The sequence below is a fragment of the Ursus maritimus genome, unplaced genomic scaffold (genome assembly GCF_017311325.1).
Source record: "Ursus maritimus isolate PB19 unplaced genomic scaffold, ASM1731132v1 scaffold_1, whole genome shotgun sequence".
Lineage (NCBI taxonomy): Eukaryota > Metazoa > Chordata > Mammalia > Carnivora > Ursidae > Ursus > Ursus maritimus.
This window is the reverse complement of record NW_024423343.1, coordinates 36,851,229-36,875,794: the sequence shown is the minus strand read 5'-3', so window position 1 is coordinate 36,875,794 and position 24,566 is coordinate 36,851,229. Positions and strand designations below refer to the sequence as shown.

The following is a 24,566-nucleotide window of genomic DNA, read 5'->3' as shown; positions in this document are numbered from 1 at the left end:
GGTATCTGCTTGCACAAGGGTTTACTAAAACGGTCACCATTGTGCAAGCTCCGTCTTTTCAGCGCAACTAACTTAAGCCCAGGGAGACGCACCAACGTGTTACGCAGGCCTTCCTCACTCCCGCAGCTGCCCTCGGTGCCTGCGGGTTTTCCCAAAGCCACTCCCCGCCCCCGCTGCCTTGTCTCTCCTTTCCTCCACGTCGCGGAGTGTGAGTCGTTGGCTGTTCCTTCTTTCGTGTCCCTCCCTCCGCCAGTCTTTTCTTTATGGGACTCCTCCCGGTCCTCCCGCCCTGCTCCGCGCGGGCTACAGCTGATCCGTCAGTTACCGCCCCTCCCTGGCGCCAGGACTCAGAGCGCCGCTCCACCCCGTCCCGCCTCCCCCGCCCCCCGCCCCCCGCCCCGCGCAGGCCGCCTTCCCCTACATCCGGGTATCGACTCCAGCCGCCCAGACTCTGGCACTATGGTCATGGCGGAGGGGACGGCAGTGCTGAGGCGGAACAGGCCGGGCACCAAGGCGCAGGTACGATCTATGCACCTTTCCTGCCGGGGAACTCTCGGTGGCGAGCCGCGCCGCACCTGGAAGCTGGCGGCCACTGAGAGAAGGTTGGGCCCGGGGCGGTAAGCTGGCGGGCAGGGGCACCCGTGCCCGGCCTGCTCTTCCGGAGCCGCAGCCCCTGGGTCTGGCTGAGGCGGCAGCGGCTCGCGAGGCCTGCGGAGCCCTGACTTGAGGGTGGGCATGAGGGGGGTGTGGGAGCCGCTGGCGGTGACCGCCGAGATTCGGGGCTGAGAGACTGTCAGCAGCTACTGTTTGTTTTCGTCTGTCCCCTGAACTACAGCTGACCATCGTCGGAGGGGTGCGGCCCGCCAGGTGGAGACCCTGGGGGTTTCATGAGGGTCGGGGCCGCCACGGTGGGAGGGGGTGTAAACACAGCCAACCTCTTTCTGGCTTCCGGTTCCTACCTGGTTTGTGACGTGCTTGCCCGGCTTCTGCCATCTAGCTTGTCTAGCCGGATCCGGGTGGCGATAATTTACTTTATCCTCCTCCTGCAGTTTGCCTTGACCATTTCTCGCTGCAGCTGTTCTTTGCCCCAGCAAGTTTTCATCATCAGGTTGCCCTGGTTAGATGTCATTCCTTGTTATTATGTGAGGCATAGTCAAGGAATGAACTGATAATATCTTACCAACTTTTAGTAGGGCAGTATTTGGGATGAGTTGGTGTTAGTTTAGGTATTGATTCTGGGAGTTTTCAAAAGATGGGATGCCTCACATTCTAAAGAAAAATCAAACAGGCATTTAGTTTTGATGTGATTAATCTACCAGCTGAAGTACGTTGCTCTTGAGTATGTGCTCTAAAATCAGAAGAGATGTGTTAAAGTGTAATTTTAAAGAAAAAGTGATATAAGTGGGGAGGAGGGGAGAACCTAGGAAAACACTATGGAGCTCTGACCATATGCCAGAGATTAGATTTTAATATTCTGTACAGAATTTTGGAAAGGGAATATCTTTAGATCCACGCGCCTTCCTAGCTAGATCCATGTTACAGATGAGGAAACAAGGCCAGAGAATCGACTGCTTTTGCTCGAGGTTACATAGTCTCTGGATTCTTAGTTCACTGGTGACTTTTTCTCTTTAACAAGTTTTTTGTTTTTGTTTTTTTTTGGACTGAAATGTAGAGTATTGAGCTTAAACATTGTATTATAGAGTCAAATTTAGCTGTCAGTTACTTCTGGCAATTTTATGGACATATTGCTGGAAATTTATATATTATTGTTTCTTTTTACCTTTTCCAAACTTTCTATATAAATACTTTTTTCTCAGATAACTTCTTATTCTTTGGAAACATTGTTTCTCTTAAGTGATCAACTTTTATATTTTTATATTCAGAGGTTGGCCTTTTGTACTCACATTCTGAGAATCACCATCCATTTTTTATTTACTCAGTTCTTAATTTTGAAAGATTATAAAATATTTTAAGTTAATATTGTAACGCATCTGTTTCCTATGTTATAAGTCACATAAAGATATCTCCTTTACTTTTTTCCACATTGTCATAGATCAAGGTTGTTAAATCCTGACAGGAGAGGTCAGGATTAAAAAGAAGAAAAGGAAAAAAGACTGCATAAGCAGCATTCTTTCCTGTTCCTTGTCTGTCACACTAATTTCCTTCAGTGAAATAGGTCTGTTCTAAATGATTTATTTACAACTATATTTTCCTACTTTTTTTCCCTACTTTTTTTTTAATTGGTTAGATTGGGATATAGGCATATAGTTGATTTTCAATAAATGTCTATTCCCTGAAGTAGATGAGAATGTTCATTAAGCTGATTTGTGGTTCCTTTTGTGTCTAAAGTATATGACAGTTGTGATGAGACAAAACATTTGATTACCAATTAACAGTTTTGTATGTTTTCTGGATATTCCTATATGTGTTTTCTAATATTTTTAACAACTGAGCCACCCAGGCACCTGTTTTCTAATATTTTTAAAACAAAATATTTTATTTTAAAAAGAATAGTCAAAGCATATTGATAGAAACAAGTTTCAGTATAAATTACATAGGAACAATTTAAAAACTAGTCTTCAATAATATTTAGATGATGTCTAGGGAAAGACATCTTAGAACAATTTCCAGAAAGTTGTTTTTATTTCTTGACATATTAAAATAAGTTCATTTTCATTCATACAGGGCAACTATAAAAAAGAAAGATACGAAAAATTTAAGACATTTAAGAAGGCATACCCATCACCTACCCTCATAACTAAGACATTACTAATATAGATGAATCCCTCTTTATCACATTCTTCTGTCTTCTACCCACTCCTCCCAACCAATGATGGTGATTATCATTCCTTTTGTTCATACTTTTACTATGTATGCATTTATATCTATAAGTATGCTTTGGATTTCTTAAACTTTTATTCATGTGGTATCATACCCTGAATTCCTCAGTTTGGTCCAGTTTGCTTAAGATGTTTGGAGACTTACCTGTGTTGATTGGTACAGAATTATAGATCATTGGTTCACTACTACTGTTTCCCCCAGTTATAGCCCAGAGACGTTTATCAGGTGACTCCAACGTGTTAGGCATTGTGCTGCCTGCTAAGGATACATAGGTAGATGTTGCTGAAAAAACCTGTTAGGTGGGACGATATTTAATCACTTAGGGGAATGCCTGTGAACTGGACCAACTATAGAGGAATTCAGAACTAGTGTAAGTTGATCCACAAAAGTTATCTATCGCCCTTAAAAGAAGGCTGGATGACTACTTTTTGATGGAGCTTATATTTTGATTTAGAAATTTAAAACACCATTTGGAATTGGAATAAAAATTTATAATGTCTGTCTACAATAGTACTACCCCCACCCCTCACCACAAACTGTTCTCTTTCGGTAAAAAACTGATTCAGTGCTTGGAGATTCTTTTTCAGCTTACCTTTTTGAGAAATATTAAACCACCATAAACAAAAAAGTGATTTATCTCCTCAGGTAATACATGAAGAGTTTATGGGAGCCCTATTTGAGGGTTTTGTGGTTGAAAAAAATGTAACTTATAGTTCAGTTAAATAAAATCTTGGTGTTCATTTAAAGACATTGAATAAAGTTCCCTTATTCACCGATAATCCTGTTGTTTACAGTATGAGAGCTTTTTTTCTCTAGTGTAACTTTGCATCTTTATTAAAAATTGAAGTTAATCACAATAATGTTGCTTTTTTGTAACTTTGTGCTTTAACAATGAGGTTTTTTTTATAGGATTTCTATAATTGGCCTGATGAATCCTTTGATGAAATGGACAGTACACTAGCTGTTCAGCAGGTAATAACTGTAGTTTGTTTTGCAATTCCAATAACCTAAGCATTTTGCCTCCCTTGGTGTAAATATTCCTTTATCTTTTAGCACAAGTCAGAATCCGTGGAAATAACAGAATGCCTTTTTAAAACTTTTATCAATCCTCCATTTTGCTTAAGATGATATAGTAAACTACAATGAAGCTTAAGTACATTTAGTATCTATTAATATCTACCAAATTAGGGTACCAAATTTGATTTTAGAGTGAATTTCATTCAAAGTTAATTGAATGCTAAATTAGAATAACATAATTAGGTAGGAAAAAGAACATACTTAGTTGGTGGCTAAACACTTGAGAACATGTATCTAAATTTACTAAAAGTTACCATTATGCCTCCCTTTAGGTTGTTGCCACTATCAAGTATCTCACTAAAGAAATGATTATCAAGGAGGTGGGTTTCTGTAGCATGTTTGGTTTGAAAAGCCCCTCAAGAGACTCTTACAGATTCTTTATATACTGATGGAGTTAAAAAAAAAAAATGTAGCAATTCTTCGAAAATGAATAAAATCTATAATCTGGGGAAAAATAGTTTCTATAGCTAATTATTAAAAGTTGCTTTAAGGGGTTAACAAAAGGATGACTGAAATTAGGGTGTACTAGTATGTTTGACTAGACGTTGGTTAACATATTTAAAGGAAAAATATGCAATAAAGAGAAGCTATTTGGCTTTATCTTGATGGCTAGATAATAAACCTAGATAGGTATTTGGATTTTATTTTGTTATTTGAAGATCCTGGAAAATGAAATAGGGATACAATTGAATTCTTTGAGCATATAAAACATTCATGGTATTAACAAATACTAAAAACCTTTAGAATGGACTTATAATATTTAGATACTTAGCACAGGAAATGGACAAGCATTCATGAATGAATGGCTATTTGTTCATTGCCTTTTAAGAATGTATTGTTCAGTCAGCAAATATTTATTGGGCAATGAGATAGGCCTTGTGGAGGATACAGAAATATAAGCCTAGAGCTCTATGCCTGGAAATTGGGGAAAATTAGAGGAAAAATATATAGATATTTCTCCCTTTAAAAGTAGAGGTTGTGGGGCACCTGGGTGGCTCAGTTGGTTAAGTGTTTGCCTTCCGCTCGGGTCATGTTCCCAGGGTCCTGGGGTCGAGCCCTGCTTCAGCAGACTCCGCTGCTCAACAGACTCCCCTTCTCAGCAGGGGAGTCTGCTTCTCCCTCTCCCTCTGTTGCTGATCCTGTGCTCGCTGTCTCACTCACTCACTCTCTCAAATAAATAAAATCTTTTTTTTTTTTTTAAGTAGAGGTTGTGTGCTGCTACTTTATTGAATTTATCAGTTTGAACAATTTTTTTGTGTGGAATCTAGGGTTTTCTACATATTGAGAGCATATCATCTGTAAACAGGTAATCTTCCTTTCTAATTCAGATGCGTTTTATTTCTATTTCTTACCTAATTGCCTGGCTAGAACTTCCAATACTACTTTGAACAGAAGGGGCAAAAGCAGGCATCTTTATCTTGTTCTTGATCTTAGAGGAAACCTTTCAGTGTTACACATTGAGTATGAGGTGCACTGTGGGTTTTTCATATGTGACCTTTATTATGTTGAGTTATGTTACTAGTTTTCTTCTATTTCTAGTTTGTTGACTGTTTTTATCCTAAAAAGGTGTTGAATTTTGTCGTATGTACCAGTTGAGATGAACATGTGGGTTTTTTCCCCCTTCGTTTTGTTAATGTGGTATATTGATCAGTTTTTGCATGTTGAACCATCCTTGTATTCTAGGAATAAATCCCACTTGATCATGATGTATAATCTTATTAATTTGCTGCTGAATTTGGCTTGTTAGGATTTTTGTATCAATGTTTGTAAGGGGTATTGGTTTCTAGTTTTCCTCGAGTGTCTTTATTTGGCTTTGGTATCATGCAATGCTGGCATCATAGAATGAGTTGAGAATTATGCCCTCCTCTTTGATTTTTTGGAAGAGTTTGAGGAGGATTGGCGTTCTGATGTTTGGTAAAATTCACCAATGAAGCCGTTGAGTCCAGGGCTTTTCTTCGGTTGCATAACAACAGGGAGAGGCAGTCCCTTCTCAGTGGGGAGCCTGATGTGGGGCTCCCTCCCAGCACCCTGAAATCATGACGTGAGCCAAGTCAGATGCTTAACTGACTGAGCCACCCAGGAACCCCTTGAATTGCTTGCTTTTTTTTTTTTTTTAAAGATTTTATTTATTTATTTGACAGAGCACAAGCAGGGGGAGTAGCAGGCAGAGAGAGGGGGGAACAGGCTCCCTGCAAAGCAAGGGGGGAGCCCAATGTGGGGCTCGATCCCAGGACCCTGGGATCATGACCTGAGCCAAAGGCAGGAGTTTAACTGACTGAGCCACCCAGGTGCCCCAAGTATCTCTTTATATAATATTTTTGATAATTGCTCTAGAGATTACTAAATACTTTTCAGTCTACTTAGAATCGGTATTTTACCACTTTAATTGAAATGTAAAAACTACCTTCCTATAGATCCCATTATCCCTTTATGCATTTGTTGTCTGTATTACATTTACTTACTTTGAAAACCCCATCAGACAATGTTATATTTTTTGCTTTCGTCTGCCAAACATGTTTTAAAGAATTCAGGAGGAGAATGGCCTATTATATTTATACCCAGATATTATAATTTCTGTTGCTCCTGATATCCCAGGTTTTCTTCTGGTGTTAATTATTTATTTTTTCCCTTCTGTCTAAAGGACTTCCTCTAGCAATTCTTTTAGAGTGATATGCTGGCTAGGAATCACCCTCAGTTTTCTTTCATCTGATAATGTCTTTATCTTCATTTCTGAAGGGTATTTTTGTTAGATATAGAATTCTGGGTTGATGGTTTTTTTTTTTTTTTAAGATTTATTTATTTCAGAGAGAGAAAGTGAATGAGCGTGGGGTGGGGGGAGGTACAGATGGAGAGAGAGAAGCAGACACCCCCCCACCCCCCCACCCCCGGGCCAGGAGCCCAACGACAACGCAGGGCTCAATCCCAGGACCCTGAGATCATGACTTGAGCCAGAAGCAGACTCTCAACCAATTGAGCCACCCAGGTGCTCCAGCTGTTCTTTTCTTCAGCACTCTCGACATGTGCCATTCATTCCCTTCTGTCTGTGGTTCCTGATGAGAAAGCTGCAGCTTTTTAAATATTTTATAGGTCCCGTGTCGTCTTTCACTGGTTTATCTTTAATTTTTGGCACTTTGATTATGTGTCTAGGCATGGATTTCTTTGGGTTTTCCTGTTTGGTGTTCACTCTGCTTTTCTCTATTGTGGTAAATATATGTAGTATAAAATTTACCACTTTGCCATTTTAAGTGTGCTTTTTTTTTAAGTTTTTAGGTTAATTTTTTTAAGTGAACACTACCCCCAACATGAGGCTTGAACTCACGGCCCCGAGATCAAGAGTTGCATGTTCTACCGACTGTGCCAGATAGGGCCCCTTAAGTGTACAGTTCTCTGGCATTAAGTACATTCATATTATTGTGTGATCATTACCACCTCTGTCTGCAGATTTTTATTTATTTATTTATTAAAGATTTTATTTATTTGTCAGAGACAGCGAGAGAAGGAACCCAAGCAGGGGGAGTGGGAGAGGGAGAAGCTGACTCCCCACTGAGCAGGGAGCCTGATGTGGGGCTCAATCCCAGGACCCCGGGATCTTGACCTGAGCCAAAGGCAGATGCTTAACTGACTAAGCCACCCAGGCGTCCCGTATTTTTTTATATTTTATTTTTTTGGTGGTCAGCAAAGCAAAGTTCATTGAGGGATAGTAAAAAAAGCTCCTGAAGAGGGAGGGGACCCGAGAGGGTTGCCCTTTCATTTTTTTTAAAGAACTTTTCAGCTTTAACAGCCGAGACTCTGTGCCCATTAAACAGTAACAGCTTACCACTACTCCCTTCCCCCAGCACACTCATCTTCTTGAATTGAGATTTTCATGTGTTCTTTGTATACCAAGTAATTTTAGATTGTATTCTGGAAATTTTGAATATTATGTTTAGACTCTGGTTTTATTGAATCCCATGGAGAATGTTGATGTTTTTGTTTTAGCAGGCATTTGACCTGATTAGATACAGGCTGCAGGTTCCAGCCAGATTGAGGTTCAGTTTTTAAAGCCTTTGTGCTACTCCGTGAATCTGTTCTGTGTGTACCAACCCATGGTCAGCCGGGGTGGAGGTATATCCCTTAGTTCAATTCTCCATCTCTCATATGCTAATTGTGATCAGATCAATGCATGTGGGCATGCACAGATTAGGATTGAGCCCAGGAGTTCATAAACACCTTTATGGGGTCACTTTTCTGAGCTTCACTCTCTCTAATCTCTCTCTGATACATTCTGGTTTCCTGGGGCCCACCTCTTTGGTCCTCCAGCCAGAAATCACTTACTAGAATTGTGCTGTAGTTGTGGAAGGTAAAGAGAGAAAAAGAAATAAGGTTTGATTACTGTGCAGTTGTCTCAGGTGTAGACTGTGAAAGTGGAGAGAAAGCAGAGAGCAAAAACCCAGGAGCTTTTTTCCACTCTTTTTGAGTTTTAGGAGTGCCCTTTTCCACTTCTTGAGACGGAACTATGTAGTTTCTCCTAGATCTGTCAGCACCAACAGTGCTCATTTTTGGGTTTTATCCTGAATTGAGTTGAGGCCAGTGGTTACCAGAGGGGAGAAAAAAAACACAGCAAACATACTGCCAGTTCAGTGATACTTTGAATTCTGATGTTCTTTCCAGCTCCTCTTTCTGATATTTGCTTTGTAGAGACCTCAAATTGCTGCACTTCGAGTTCTGTCCAAATTTTATGGTTTTGTTCAGTGGGAGAGAAAAGTTGATGTGTGTTTACTCCATCTTACCCAGGAGTGGAAGCAATAAAATGCTTTTGCATGGTATTTTACTGTGTATTTTACTCTTCCCAAGTGATTTCTAAAAACTGCTTTAAGAAAAGTCTTACCTAAAATATAGTACTAGATCATTGTAATTATTAATAATTATAGCCCACAGGAAATCACTAGAAAGATATATTTCTGCCTTTTTCATAACAGAAGGAAGAAGAATTTCATGCTGTTTTTGACTTAGTCTAAAATCTGATGTAGTAATTTCTGTACTGGGGAGACTTGAAAGGCTTGGAAAGTGAGTATATACTGAAAGCATCTGAAATGCTAGTGAGCTTGGTCAAGGTGACAGTATCAGGTAGAAGTGGTAATACCTTTGGAAGCTAACAAAAAGTTTCTTTTCAAGAAATGGTAATAAGTTAGGATTTTAAAGTCCTTAGAAGCATAAAGAACACTATTCTCATGAGCTTGTTTTCTGGATTTTTTTGGTAGATTTTCTTAAAGATTACAAAGCCAGTTTCTTAAATAATAGTTGTACAGTTTACTCAGTTTCAAAAACTCTTAGTATTAAAATTCAGAAGCAGAAGTTTTAAGTAGTAATGGTAAATGCTCTTCCATTTAACTGAATTACCAAACAACATAATAAAGGTGATGTTGAAAAGGTACTTAATATTCCAGCTTTTCATGATAGAGCTGATTCTTTTTTTCTTATTTTATGTTTGTCCAACTTGTGATGCACATGAAAAAATTAATCGTAGTTTAGATTTATGTCACATTATGATGTGTGACAGGATAGAGAAACATGTTGCAGTTTGTAAATCTTTAGTTTTCACATGTATTTGAGGGTAATAAAAATAATTTTCCAGACTAAATGAAATTGCTGATATTACTAACTCAGAAACAATGTAAAGAGTTCCCTGACGTAAAAGTTATATTCAGTGAGCATTAAGACATTTCTTAGCTCATTTTAAGTGATAGCTGTCTCTATTTGCATAAAAGTATGGAGGACTCAGTTCAGAAAACACATGACATTTTTGCTTTCTTTCAAAGTTACAGATTTCTTTTGTTCTCTTAAATATTTTACATAAATCATCATTAATAAAAGGATTCTAGATTCCCTAAAGATTGACAGCTTGTAATTCTACATATAAAAATTTTAATAATTATAAGTAAATTCATTTACTAAATATGTGGTTAAAAAGTTAATGTTGATTATGAGCAAACCATATTGCAGAGAATATTTTTTTTTTAAGATTTTATTTATTTATTTGACAGAGAGAGACAGCCAGCGAGAGAGGGAACACAAGCAGAGGGAGTGGGAGAGGAAGAAGCAGGCTCCTAGCGGAGGAGCCTGATGTGGGGCTCGATCCCAGAACGCTGGGATCACGCCCTGAGCCAAAGGCAAACGCTTAACGACTGTGCCACCCAGGCGCCCCAAGCAGAGAATATTTTTGTGTGCTAACTACCAAACTGTTTTGGGGACCACTAAAGAATATTAAAGAATCAGGGTCTACACTCCATTTTTAGTAAATTTTTTCATCCCTCATCCTCCACGGCTTTAACATTTCAGGTAATTACATACCTTTATCCTTGACTTCAAGTAATATAATTTAGGAAAAGACAATAAAAATTTGTTAAAAATTGCCTATCTACCAGATGCTAATACTAAAATTTAAAACAAAACTAAGTCTCTTTTTTATTTGAGGGAGACCCTCGAAAATAACTAAGTGTTATACATTAAATATAAATAAATGCTTGTAAGAGTTCTATAGGAGGTATAATAGGAGCAGGAAAGATAAGAGTGCATAGACAGATTGCTAATGTAGATTATATAGTGACAAATGGAGGAAATCAGAGGGAGTTCTGTGAGTACTAGAATAATCAGGAAAGATTTGAATGTGCTGGGGGACAGAGAGTTTGGAAAGAATTGTATGGAGTTTGAAGTGGCCGGTGGAAAAGGTAAAGAATTTGCTGCGTTCTGCTTGAGGAGAGAAGCAATTTCATGCAGAACTTTGGACCTTAGGATGGGGTCAGAAAATCAGGGAGAGTGGTTTAAACAGGCATTAGGGAGTCATTAAAATCTTTTGAGCAGGTTTTTGACATGAGAGTAATATTCAAGAAACATTGCCTAAAAATAAGCATAATAGATAGGCGCAGTTATTAAGTATCTGTAATGAGGCATTTTAATCTAATTTAGCCTATTCATATTTCAGAGTATTTAAATCATAGATTGAATGAAACATTGAAAAGATCTGAAATTTAAAGTTTTATTTTACTTTAAGTGAATGGCTGTGCCTTTTTTTTTCCTTTTGATTTATTTTTCTGCTAGTTATTTTTGTAAACAACTTTATTGAATACCACATACCATAGAAATCGCCCATTTAAAATATGCATACGTGGTTTTTTAGTATATTCACAGGGTTGTACACCATCACCACAATCTGATTTTAGAACATTTTCATTCCCCACCTGAAAGAAATCCCATTCACATTAGCAGTTATCTTTGTTCTCCTTTGTCTCCTCTTCTTTCCCCAGTCCTAAACAGCTACTATTTTTTGTCCTCATAGATTTGCCTATTCTAGATACTTGCTATTCATGAAATCCTGTATTATGTACAACAGTTATATTTATATTGTCTACATTTTGTGTTCTTATGAAAATTATCGTTTACAGTTTTGATCCCACATCCAGTCCTGGTAAGTACCATATCTGCACTTATATGGTAGATCTTATCCCAAAGAAGTTGAATTGGAGAAAGCATAGGTAAGGGTTACCTCCTTTCTTCTGAATTAGTGATTATGATTCTGTACTTGGTTTCCTAATTTGTGTATAACCCAAAAAAGTTGGAACATAAGAGCAGTCATGTATTCAAAAATTAAATATATTTAACATAAGATTTATCATGAAGTCTAATATTTTAATTAACTCTGAGAACTTTTTTGTTTGTAGTATATTCAACAAAACATAAGAGCAGATTGTTCCAATATTGACAAAATTCTTGAACCACCTGAAGGCCAAGATGAAGGTGTATGGAAATATGAGCATTTAAGGTAAATCTTCATGATATATCAAAACAGTGATAGTAATTCCACTTGTAAAATTAACTTTTAATGTTGATGATTATGAATTGTAAATAAAATCATTATGTAATTGCAGACTAAGAAGCCAGATTTTAAAGCTTTTGTGTTTTCAGTGTTACAAAGTTTTCAACTTTGTTATTTACTGATTGTTTTCTTCATTCATGGATATGGGCATTATTATCTATTTACACAGCTTTTTGTTCTTTCATTCTTTCTCTCTGTCTCCCTCCCCCCCCTTCTCTCTTTTTCTTGATCTCTGCACCCAATGTAGGATTTGAACCCACAACCCCAAGATCAAGATTTGCACGGTGTATGTACTGAGCCAGCTAGGCATCCCTGTACAGTTTTTCTTAACCACAAATTATCCCTTAACCATAAATGCATTATCTCTATTTTCCACTCATGATAAACTTTATTTCTCTATGGAGGATCATAAGAAGGTCCTAGTCTAGGCTTGGTATCTGGTGAGTTGCCTATTAACTGCTGTGAACTTCTAGTCTTCCATGTGGTAAATAAAGATTAATTGTAATTCTAGGGGCACCTGGGTGGCTCAGTAGGTTAAGTGTCTGACTCTTGATTTCAGCTCACATTATGATCTCAGGGTCATGAGATCAATCCTCCTATCAGGCTCTACACTCAGCAGGTAGTCTGCTAGAGATTCTCTTTCTCCCTCTGTCCCTCCCCCCGACTTGCAAGTGTGTGTGTACACATGTGTTCACTCACTCTCTCTCTCTCCCAAATCTTTAAAGATTAATTGTAATTCTGAAGTAAGGAGTTTGAGCACTTTTCCTGATGCCCTTTGAATGAGAGAATTGATGACTAGTGAATGACAGTTAACTAGAGTTAAACTTAGAGTTACTAAGTTGTTTCTGGAAGTTACAAACTTCCACTGTAAATGGGAACTGAGATGAGTTGATAGGTTAAATATAAAGAATGTGGCATGAGATATATGTTCATCAGAGTTTACTTTTTGAGTTGATTTTTAAGTAATAAGTGGAGTAGAAATAGTACTTTCGCTAAATAAAATAGATAATATTTCCTGCTAGACATTGCTAAGACATAATGTTTTGTCATAACAGTTCAGCAATATCAGGTTGCTAAGACTTCTTTGTATTCTGCCAGTTTCTTAGACAAATCACTTGACTACTTGATCTAGTTTTTTTTTTTTTTTAAGAGTTTATTTAAGGTAATCTCTACACCCAGCATGGGGCTCAAACCTACAACCCCAAAATTAACAGTTGCATGCTACACCGACTGAGCCAGCCAGTCATCCCTGATCTAGTTCTTTAAAACCACATCTTAATGCATGATAATTGAAAGTATGAATATGTAGATAGTTTCCCATTCTTATAAATCAAGATAGCACTTCAGTACATATTCTCTGCCTTACTTTAATCAGCTTTGAAAAAAATAACTACCTACTTACCTGTTGGGATTAATGATGAAAATAAATGAGGATGTTTTTTCCACTACGAGTATAATTCCAAAGAAGTGAGGGCTGATTTTAGAGTTCACAGATTTATATTGATTGATTGTAGGGCTCCATACCAAACATGGGGCTTGAAATCCTGAGATTGAGAGTCACATGCTTTACTGACTGAGCCAGATAGGTACCCCCAAGGGCTGATTTTAGTATACAAGATCTTAATTTCAGATCTAAGAATAACTTTTCTCCCTATTTAACTTAGACTATAAAATATGCAATATACAAAATTTATAAAACCTTTCTCCTGTTCTGTTCCGGTGCTGTTACTTTTACTTTTTTCCCCTTGAATATTATCCAATTTATTTTGGTTTTGTATTTATGTATTATAGATCACATATATATTCTTTTGTGTCTTTATCGTAGTGAATACATCTTTGTAGTTCACCAAGAAGAGTTTTGAAAGTAGCTTTTTGGTTTTTTTCATGTGCTTGATGTAATTGATTTGAGCCTTAATACTTGATTTTATTAGTTAATATAGTTGATAATATTATGATGTTAATGGGACTTCATTCAAATCTCTCACTAGCCCATACGGAATCTTTGTAGTTAGGAAAAGATGCCTCTTCTTCTGAGTGGATACAATCCTATGGCAGGATGCATGGTTAGAGATTACAATGTAGGCTGGATTTCAGCTCTGGCTTGTCTCTTCAGCTGCTCAAATATATCTGTTAGCCCTATGCTGAATTAACTTGAAGCTGTTATATTTGCACTGTGTGCCACAGATTGTACTCATAACACTGCCAGATCAGTAGCTTAATTTTGCTGTTGGCCATAAGTGAGCTAAACTAGATGAGAAACTATTTTTCACCACCTGTCTTTATTACCACTTAGTGGAAAACAACTCAAAAACCTGTAACATGCAGGCTACAGATAAGGGGCAGTAGAGGGGTGGTGTGGTGAATCAGAAATAGTGTTATTTTTGTGACCTAAGAACAGCATTATTGTTAGGGATCTGAAAGGAAATACACTCACAGACAAGTGAAAATTTGACTCCTTATTTGCTTTCTTCTATTATCACATACTTTAAATAGTTTTTCTTTCATATGTGGGCAGGGTTTTTTTGTGTGTGTTTGTTTTGTTTTTGCCCTTTGGGACTCTTATCTTCTACCTTTGTAGGTTTTAGCTTTGCATTTTTAGGGACTCAGACTGTTCTCATTTGTTGGGGAAACATAATAGTGATTAATTGGTAAGATTTTTAGAGGGAAATGCATTCAGTATTTTGACAGCAATAAAGTAAGTTAGCTTTTTGACATAGATGATTGTCTTTTCATATAAAATAATGTTAGTTTAAAAATGATAATCTTGATGTTATGAAGTTTCCTCCATTCTTCATTTATTCAGAAATATTTTTTGAGCATTTACTATGTTCCAAGCATTGTTCTAGGCTTTATGATTCTCAGTTTGGCAGTTTTAGAAGAAGTAGATCATGAAAAAATGCTTACAATCTACTAAGTGACCAAAAAGCAAGTTACAAAATTGTGTATGCTATGATCCCAGTATGTTGTAATCTTTGCATAGAAAATCAAATTTACTTTATAACTTTTGGGAAGAGGTGGCGGAATTATGGAGGATTTTCTTATTGTACATTATATATTTGTTCATATTTGACTTTTTATAAGGAGCATGTTGTTTGTAATCAGAGCAAAACTTTGTAAAATATATAGGCATATAAAACATCTAGTCTTTTTTTTTTTTTTTTAAGACTTCGTTTATTTTATTTGAGAGAAAGCATGAGCAGTGGGGAGAGGGAGAAGCAGGCTCTCGGCTGAGCAGGGAGCTTGAGGTGGGACTCATCCCAGGACCCCGGGATCATGACCTGAGCCGAAGGCAGACCCTTGACTGACTAAGCCACACAGGCGCCCCATTCCTTTTTCTATATATGTTTGTGTATAGATATATATACACATAATTTTTTGCATAACTGGAATCTTATTGTGAATATAGACACACATCCTTTGTTTATGTACATACCAACAATTTACTACTGTGCAATTACTGATTATTTGGAGTGTTTCAAAAAAATTTTATGTGTATTTTCTGTGAACATCTTTGTATATATATCTGCCTGGAATTTTGGTTATTTTATTAGAATAGATTCTTAGGAGAATGACTTAGGAAAAAATACACACTTCCTAAGGGTCTTAGTATATATTTTCAGATTACTTCTCAGAAAAATTGTACGAATTTCTAGTGTAAAAGTCTGATCAGTTCACTGTACTCTGATATTGAACATTATTAGGGTTGTTAGTTTTGGGTTTTACTTACTAAACTGTCTTTTTAAGAAACGTGCCATGTAAATTCAGATGGTGTTGATAATGGTGATGAGAGAGGAAGAATGATACTATTGGGATTCTGTTTTTACAATTAGTATTCTAAAAATAATGTGGAGGATGGATAAGACTTTTCACTTATGTATTTGCATTTTTAGGCAATTCTGTCTTGAACTAAATGGACTTGCTGTCAAACTTCAGGTAATATTTTAAGTTAAAGCTATAATTGGAAGTTTTTATGTTTTTCTGTTATTGTAACTTAAGGTGTTTACAAAGACTTACCCAACATTTCTGATTATTCTAGAGTTTTACATGGAAATGTAATAAGCCAAATGATAAACTTTCTTATTATTTTACATATTAAGAAATGTAACTCTTTTCTAACAGAGTGAATGCCATCCAGATACATGTACTCAGATGACAGCAACTGAACAATGGATTTTTCTTTGTGCAGCTCATAAAACTCCAAAAGAGGTGAGAAATAATGAAATAGAATGATTAATAAAATCATTATAACCTAAATCTCTCTCAGAGAGTGGTAGATAAATTTTTAGTGTTTAGTTCACTGTTTGTCATTTGGTTTAGAGTTCTTTGTTGCAGATTTATTGCCAGTATGCTATTTTAAGATTTCTTCTAAAAATGATTATCATTTTTTGTAACTGGGCAGTGTCATGGGTTAGAACTCACTTTGTGATTCACTGGCTATCACGGAATAGCATCTGTCATATCACACTGATATCTAATGTATAATGGATGAGATATACATCTTTAGTTTTTTGGTTCAGTCATAATTTTTTTTTAGTCATTGATGATTTCTTTTGATAGGAGTAACTGTTGGTGATTACTAATTGATGCTCAATCTGTTAATGAAATGTTGCTTTTGGGCTCCTTAACTTTACAGTCAGTACTTTTTACTCTACATTTTATTACTATTTCCTCCTATTTATTTGAAACCCACCGTAATGATTTTCCTCTCCATATTGGTCCTACATTGAAAAAGTTATACATGTTTTCTCCTCATTTAGTTTTTGTCGAGGTGAGGGTATAGGAAGTAACAATTGTTTATAGAACATTTTTAGTTACAAATAATTCCTTCATATTATCTAATAGCCAGTACCTAATTCAGTTTTCCTTAGTTAATTCAAAAATTACAGCTGATTTGTTTATTCATTGCCTTCCCCGTGATTTGCATTCCCTTTTAATCTGTACTTTTTACTTGACACTTAAATGTATTGAAGATGTTTGGATTAGGTCAGTTCTATAGAATTATAGACCTTCAGATGGTCATTTTATTGCTAGACTTCTAAGGCTTGACAACTGGAGAGTTTCTGGTTGCAAAATGAACATCTGGTATTCCTTTATTTGGGAATGTAAATTCTCCAAAATAAGGAGTATATAGCACTTACTCGGTTGACTGATTTCATTCAGGGTGTGACTTTTTTTTATGTTAGTTAATTGAAGCAATATTAAGATTGTGTATCACTTTACATCTGGGAAAATCCACATAGTAGTTTATTGATAATTTCCTGAAATTGGCTACTTAGTAAGTATAGTGAATTATGTGATAATTGCAATTAGGAAGTTGAATCAAGAAGGCTAATTTAATTTTGGCAAATAGTAAAGATGCATTATTTTCACTTCAGAGTGGAAAAGATGCCCAGTTTGTGATGTATTATGAGATTTATATGTACTCTTTGTCACATCTGCTTTTTTCTTGATTAACGTTAAATGTAAGATAGGATGATCATCAGCATTAGGTCCTGTGAATGAGTCTTAAAATTGCAACATTGATTGCTGAAGACAAGCTCCATTGACTTGTCCATGTGTCAAGGGAGGATGATGGTAGGATTTTCAAATGGTAGTTGTATGGAAAGGGATTTTTGTAAAAATGCAAACAAAAGAAAATCTTGAAAGGATGCTTTCTGAACTCTTGGAATAATTGTGCAGGCAAGAAATAATAGCAACTAACAGATTAGTAGCTAAGAAAGTTGCTCTTCTGGATTAAAAGAATGGGGAGGATTCTGACATAGAAGAGGCAGGGTACTCCGCACCAGTGTTGATTTACTCGAGAATTTAAAGACACTCATTGCAGCAAATTGGGTAAATTGTACACAGTGATAAGTGACACTAATTGTAAGTGACAAAGGTTATAACATGTTATTATCTGATAGCCCTTTCAGACATATGCAGACTGCAGTAACATACATATATACTTGGCAAAATAGAATTTATAAAAGCTTGTGAACACATTACTTATTATTTGGTGACCTTCTGTATTTTGCCAACTTTTTGCTGTTAAATATGATACAAAGTAGGATGAGTTAACTGAGAATTAATTGGCGGGGGAGGGAGAAGGAAGGAAGCAGCTAAAACAAGGTAAAACTCCCCCCCCCCCAAAAAAAATTTTTTTTTCCAGAAACCAATTAATCTAAAGTTACGCTGATACAGCAATAACCGTGAACTGCATGTGGCTACGGAGCATTTAATGTTGGTAGTCCAATCTGAGATGTACTCTAAGTGCAAAATAAAATACCAGTTTCAAAGAGTTAGTACAAAAGGCAATGTCAAATATCTCATTAAGAGATAACTGGATGGGGCGCCTGGGTGGCTCAGTAAGTTGAGCATCTGCCTTCAGCTCAGGTCATGATCCCAAGGTTCTGGGATCGAGCCCTGTGTTGGGCTCCTTTCTCAGTGGGGAACCTGCTTCTCCCTTTCCCTCTGCCTGCTGCTTCCCTTGCCTGTGCTTGCTCACTCTCACTCTCTCTGTCAAATAAGTAAATAAATAAATCTTAAACAAAAAGAGATAACTGGATATCTGCACACAAAAGAATGAAGTTAGACCCCTGCCTCACACCTTATACAAAACTTGGCTTAAAAATGGATCAAAACCCCAAATATAACAACTAGAATTATAAAACTCTTAGAAAAAAATAAATGTGTAACTCTTCATGACCTTGGGCTAGGCACTGATTTCTTAGATACGACATCAATAGCACAAATAAAAGAAAATATAGATCAGATTCAATCAAAATTAAAATTTTTTTTGCCTCAAAGGACACTGTCAAGAAAGTGAAAAGCCAGTCTGCAGAATGAGAAAAATATTTTTTATAAATCGTAACTCTGATAAGGGTCTGGTATTCAGATACATAAAGAACTGTTGCAATTCAGCAGTTAAAAGACTACCCAATTAAAAAATGAGCAAAAGATTTGAATAGACATTTCTCTAAAGAAGATAAACAAATGGTCAGTAAGCATATGAAAAGATGCTCAACATCATTAATCATCAAAACCACAATGAGAACAGTTAAACAGAATGTATAGAATGAAATATTATTCAGTCATAAAAGAGAGTGAAGTTCTGATACATGCTACAATGTTGATGAACCTTGAGGACATTTTGCTGAGTGAAATAAGCCAGACATAAAAGGACAGCTATTGTATGATTCCACTTATATGAAATATCTAGAAAGGATGGTGGGGATGGGATGTTGTTACTTAATGGTTTATAGAGTTTCTGCTTGGGATGATGAAAAACCTTTTGTTACAAACACATAGTAGTGGTGGTTGTACAATAATGAATGTAATTATTGCCACTGAGTTGTACATTTAAAAAAGTTTGAAATGGCAAAATTCATCTGAAATGTATTTTACTACATTTTTTTAAATGGAAAAAGAAAAGATATACTCCATAATGGCATACACTTCATCTACTAGAATGATTAAAATATAAAAGGTAATAACCAGTGTTGGCCAGGATGTCGAGGGAGTAGAACCCTCATACACTGCTGATAGGACTGTAAAATACTGTAGCCACTTTGGAAAACAGTCTGGAAGTTCCTTAAAAAGGTAAGCATAGTTACTCTATGACTTAGCAATTCCACTCTTAGGTATATACCCAAAAGAATTGAGAACATATGTCCATACAAAACTTGTACACTAATATTGTCACAGTGTTCATGATAGCCAAACATGGAAACAACCAAATTTTTAATAACTGATGATGAGTAAACAAAATGTGGTATATGCCCATGGTGGAATATTATTCAGCCATAAAAAGGAATGACGTCTGTAAGGGATTACAGCATTTTGTATATATAAGAAACATTAAAGTCTAAAAAGATTTTGAATAAAAGAAAAATAAAGTACTCATGCTGCACTGTGGATGAGCCTTGAAAACATGCTAAGTGACACAAAAGGCCACTATTATTCCTTTTTTGTTTTTTTGAGAGTGAGAGAGTGCATGTGTTATGGGGGAGGGGCAGAGGGAGAGGGAGCATCTTCCCAAAGTAGGGCTCAGTCTCATGACTCTGAAATCATGACCTGAGCTGAAATCAGGAGTCCAAGGCTTAACTGACTGAGCCACCCAGGCATTCNNTTATTCCATTTTTAGGAAATACCCAGAATAGGCAAATCCATGGAAAACAGAAAGTAGATTAATTGTTGCTTCAAGTTAGGGGGAGGAGAGAATGAGAAGTGACTGTTAATTGATACTGGGTTTCTTTTGGGGGTGATGAAAATGTTTAGGAATGTAGTTGGTGATGGTTGCATAAATTTGTGAATATACTGAAAACTTCAGAGTTGTACATTTTAAAAGAGTTGTTTTTGGTATGTGAATTACATCTTAATTTTTAAATACCCCAAAGAAGCTCATTAATAATTTTTATATCAATTATATGTTGACATAATTTTGGCTATATAGAGTTAAATAAAATAAGTCATTAAAATTAATTTCACCCGTTTTTTTACTTTTTTAATATAACTGTATTTGTTGTAACACTGAATTTTACAGTCATTCTGATATTATAAGAGACCTTTTTCTTCAAACGTGCTCAGGTTTTTGGAATAAGACAAGTATATAATAAACAGACCTCATATAAGAAGCATGATGCATTTTTTCTGTCCTTTCTTTTATAGTGTCCTGCAATAGACTATACTAGACATACACTTGATGGTGCTGCATGTCTTCTGAATAGCAATAAATATTTTCCCAGCAGGTAAATAAAAATTTTAAACATAGTGTTAAACTTTTTGGGTTTAATTTAAAAGGTTGGTATTTGTATTAAAACAAACTAGGTTGTTGTTAATGCATTATATTCTTTAAACTTTTTTTTTTTTTAAGCTGTATATTTAGCTAGTTCAGAATTACTCAAATTTTGAAATTAAGGTTGTGGTTAAACTAAAAGCAGCAGGACTTGGCTCCCAAAGCTCAGGTCAGTTTAGTCAAGGGTAGTCCCTGCTGCTGTGTGTCATTCTCCAGGGCTCTCCCTCTCATGCTTTAGAGTTGGGATATTTACACATTTGCTTACTTGAATCTCTGTGCTAGGGCTGGCCTCCTCTTTACACAGCATGCCTAAAGAACAGAATTTCCTAAGTTGGACTGCTCGTTTTTGAAGGATTCCTTATCCTTGCCTACAGGTTTTTAAGATCTGGGAAGAAGCTTCTGTATATTGTAATATATTATTGGAGAAGTTTGTTGATGGGCCTTTTATTCTATTAAGATACCTATTATCAGATGGATAGACTTGGAGATTCTTTCCCCCAGATAAAGAGCTCAAATAAAATATGTTTTAAAAAAATACTGTTTTTTGCTTTGGTATCCTTTATACATTTTTAAAATTTTTTAATTTTTTTAAGTAATCTCTACACTTGACATGGGGCTTGAACTCACAACCCCTGCTCCACTGACTGAGCCAGGCGCCCCTACATTTTTTTTTTTATATGTAGGCATTTTTTATTAAAAAAAAACAAGTTGTATAGAATAAAACAATTCCTTTTAGCTGTTTTAATCATCTGTAGTGAACAAAGTGTTAATGTTGTCAGTGTTATGTTTTAGTAAATTTTGATTTGTCAGGGATTTAATTACATTGAACTTTAACAAAGTTTCAAAACTTGTAATACTGAGTTTCTTAGGCAATGTGGTTAGGTAGAAAGAGCACTGGCCCAGGAGTAAAGAACAGAGGTCCGAGTCCTACTCTTGCCACCTACTAGCACTGTGACCTTGCACTGGTCACTTTTTTCCCTAGGTGTAAGTTTCCACACTTGTGAATTGAGAAGATTAGACTGTATTTTTCGTGAGATCTGTCCAGCTCTATGAATCTGATGTTTTTCCTATTTCTAGGGTTAGCATAAAGGAATCATCTGTAGCAAAACTAGGATCAGTATGCCGTAGGATTTACAGAATATTTTCACATGCTTATTTTCATCATCGGCAGATATTTGATGAATATGAAGTAAGTATATTTCACTAATTACCTGATGCATTCTTATCAGAATGACAATAATATATGTTGATGTTATGTCTAGTTTTTTTGGTTTTGAATAGTAAGTTAAAATAACTTTTTTTTCCTTTCTCTCTACAGAATGAAACATTTTTGTGTCACCGGTTTACTAAATTTGTGATGAAATATAATTTGATGTCCAAGGATAACCTGATTGTACCAATTTTAGAAGAGGAAGTTCAGAATTCAGTTTCTGGGGAAAGTGAAGCATGAAGGGAATCATATAGAAAAAAATGTACTGATCACATAATTAACAATAATTATGTACTGTATATATATCATTTTAGACACATCAATCATGTATCCATATTATAGCTTTGTTTAGTATAGGTTTTTGTATGCTGAGTGTTGCCTTTTAAAATGGGAAATACTTTTTAAGTTATTCATGAGCTGTATATTCACCAGTGTGGCACTCATGGTTTTTAAATAAGATTAGTATTATCTGTTTATAATGCCTGTTAATAAAAGAATTTACAGTTTGGTAAAATTGCTGCTAAACAATCATTGGATCACAATCCTCATCAAATAAACCCATCTATAAAAAGATGAGTGAACTCGAGGTTTCGCACAAGCCATTTACTAAAAAATAGTAATGTTTTCCTTTGGTTTTACCCATAGTTTAGATATTCTAGAAAATTCTGTAGTATATAGTTCAGTCTTAACTGTTAACTTTTCAAAAATGAGATGAAAATGTTTTAAAATTCTGTTTATAGTTTTTGATACACATGATTATGTGTATAATCCAAATATAAATGCAAATGAAGTATTAGTAATACTTAAATAATCGTACTGTGCTACATAAATTATATTCTAGACCAGCATACTTGGAAAGGATTTACCTTTCTGCAACAGTGGACTGTTAAATACAAGATGGTGATAATGATAAGGCATGTAAATGACGTTCCCACAGGAAACCTGCCCTGTCCTTCTGTTCTCATTTCCCTTAACTCCCTATCCAAACTACATTAGCTGAGAAGCTTTTCACCAGACTGTGATTTAGTGTGGCTTATACCTATTTATATTTGTACTAATTGCTTACAGATTATACCTCATATTAGCAATTACGTTACACTACAGGAAAAATGTATTGGCATAGGCTCTTGCTTATCTTTGTTTTGCGAAATTGTTCTAATTACTTGGGAAGCATTCTTTAAAATAGTTTGATTCTTCCTGTTAGTAGTATTAATCCTTTCATCTAAGCATCTAAGTGAGTGACAGTTAAACAGAGTTGAAAATATTGTAGTATTTATTTTACATCCCTTCCCCACAAAGTTTATGTTTGAATTATATGCACATGTGAGGGGTGTTTTTTTTTTTTGCAATAATTCACAGCTTCCAAGGGTGTTGATGGTCATACATTTTTTGGACTTTGTTATGATTCAATGTCTTAAGGATTCAACTGCAGATTTTACAACCTTTTAATCTACTGAATGCAATATTCAACAAAGCACTGGAGGTCTTATTGCTAAACTAGATGTAATGAGGCACTAAGATAGGATTTAAAAAATTACACATGTAGTGAAGAAAATATTTAAATCCATCTCTTGAGCAGAGTTAACAAATGGGAACTTCTTTTTCATTTAAAAGGGTTATTTTGAAAGGAAGATGAAAATGTATTCATCTTGATTTTTTTTTCAAATTTGAGGAAATAATTTATATCATATTATACAACAAGGATGTATAGCAGAAATATGGGAAATAGTAGCAAATTGAGAGTGTGTGTATATATATTTAAGCCTTTCCAAGCCTGCCAATGTATTTGGCCTTGAACAGTGCTATCCCAGCAGCCAGTCATTACTATAACCCACAACTATCTTTTTAAGTTTTATGTTCATAGTGAAAGGAATGTTGACTTTGAAATTATGCATTTGTATTAATGTCACTATAAACCAACAGGAATAGTAATTTTTACACAAACTTGCTAAATATTGAGAGACTAAATTACTAAGTTAATAAATTATATATAGCAATGTAGCTGTTCTCTATAGGTGGTGTCTCACAATGGATTTCTGTTGCTTGATTATTTTCTTAGTGAACATTTGAACTGAGGCAGTGGCTGGGATTGGTGATCTGGCTAAGTATTTTGAAACACATTCTGAATAATATGACTTGGTGTTAAGGGGAAATAAAATATGATGTTTTTTCTTACTCATTCCTTTTTCCCTGTACTGTGTTTAGAACTTATAAAACACAACACAAAACAAACCACAACGACAAAAAAACAAAAACCCCAAAAGAAAACATCAGTTTGTAGGCTTTCTTTTGTATTCATACTGACATCTAATTCATATTCATTGTACTGTGAAATTGACTCACTGGACTAGGTCAGACCTAAATGAAAGTTACTGTTTTTCCTTAATACTGTGTACAGAATTTTGAAAATACATGTGTATGTACCTAAGTGGGATTTTAAAAAATTAGGCTACCAAAGGATTTACACAATAAATCTAAGAGGAGGGGTATAGAAAACTCAGTTTTGTGCAATAATGAAATTAGGCTGCACTTTTGTTTTGATTCTCCAATGTAGATCGAAAAGTTAAAACTTTCCATAAATTATTTTGATCCTATAGTCAACACATTGTTTCTCCAATCATATCTGGGAAAGTAACATTTAATAATTGATGTTTCTGTAAGTATCATTGTTCTTTTGTGGGTCTACATTTTTTCTGTAAATATGCATTTCTCAGTTAAATTCTTAATGCTTTTTAATATCAGAATCAAATTAGAAATCCATGATTATGCTGTTAACAAGGACCGTGTTACGGTTTTGAACATATTTACTAACT

General features: G+C 35.7%; 1 protein-coding gene across 3 annotated transcripts in view; it reads left to right on the top strand.

Moving 5' to 3' along the window:
• The window catches only part of HSPE1 (heat shock protein family E (Hsp10) member 1), a 33,660-nt gene extending 9,728 nt beyond the window's left edge, over nucleotides 1–23,932 (top strand). The window contains exons 1-9 of one of the 3 annotated variants that reach the window (XM_040642390.1): nucleotides 400–519; nucleotides 3,751–3,813; nucleotides 4,191–4,238; nucleotides 11,616–11,716; nucleotides 15,661–15,703; nucleotides 15,890–15,976; nucleotides 20,417–20,496; nucleotides 21,621–21,732; nucleotides 21,862–23,932. In XM_040642390.1, coding sequence (XP_040498324.1) covers nucleotides 460–519; nucleotides 3,751–3,813; nucleotides 4,191–4,238; nucleotides 11,616–11,716; nucleotides 15,661–15,703; nucleotides 15,890–15,976; nucleotides 20,417–20,496; nucleotides 21,621–21,732; nucleotides 21,862–21,993 — 726 coding nt within the window. In that variant the 5' untranslated portion in view covers nucleotides 400–459 and the 3' untranslated portion in view covers nucleotides 21,994–23,932. Of the gene's footprint in view, nucleotides 520–3,750; nucleotides 3,814–4,190; nucleotides 4,239–11,615; nucleotides 11,717–15,660; nucleotides 15,704–15,889; nucleotides 15,977–20,416; nucleotides 20,497–21,620; nucleotides 21,733–21,861 lie in introns of those variants that run through there. The other 2 variants (XM_040642397.1, XM_040642400.1) reach the window with 2 other exon arrangements.
• Nucleotides 23,933–24,566: the final 634 nt, after the last annotated feature.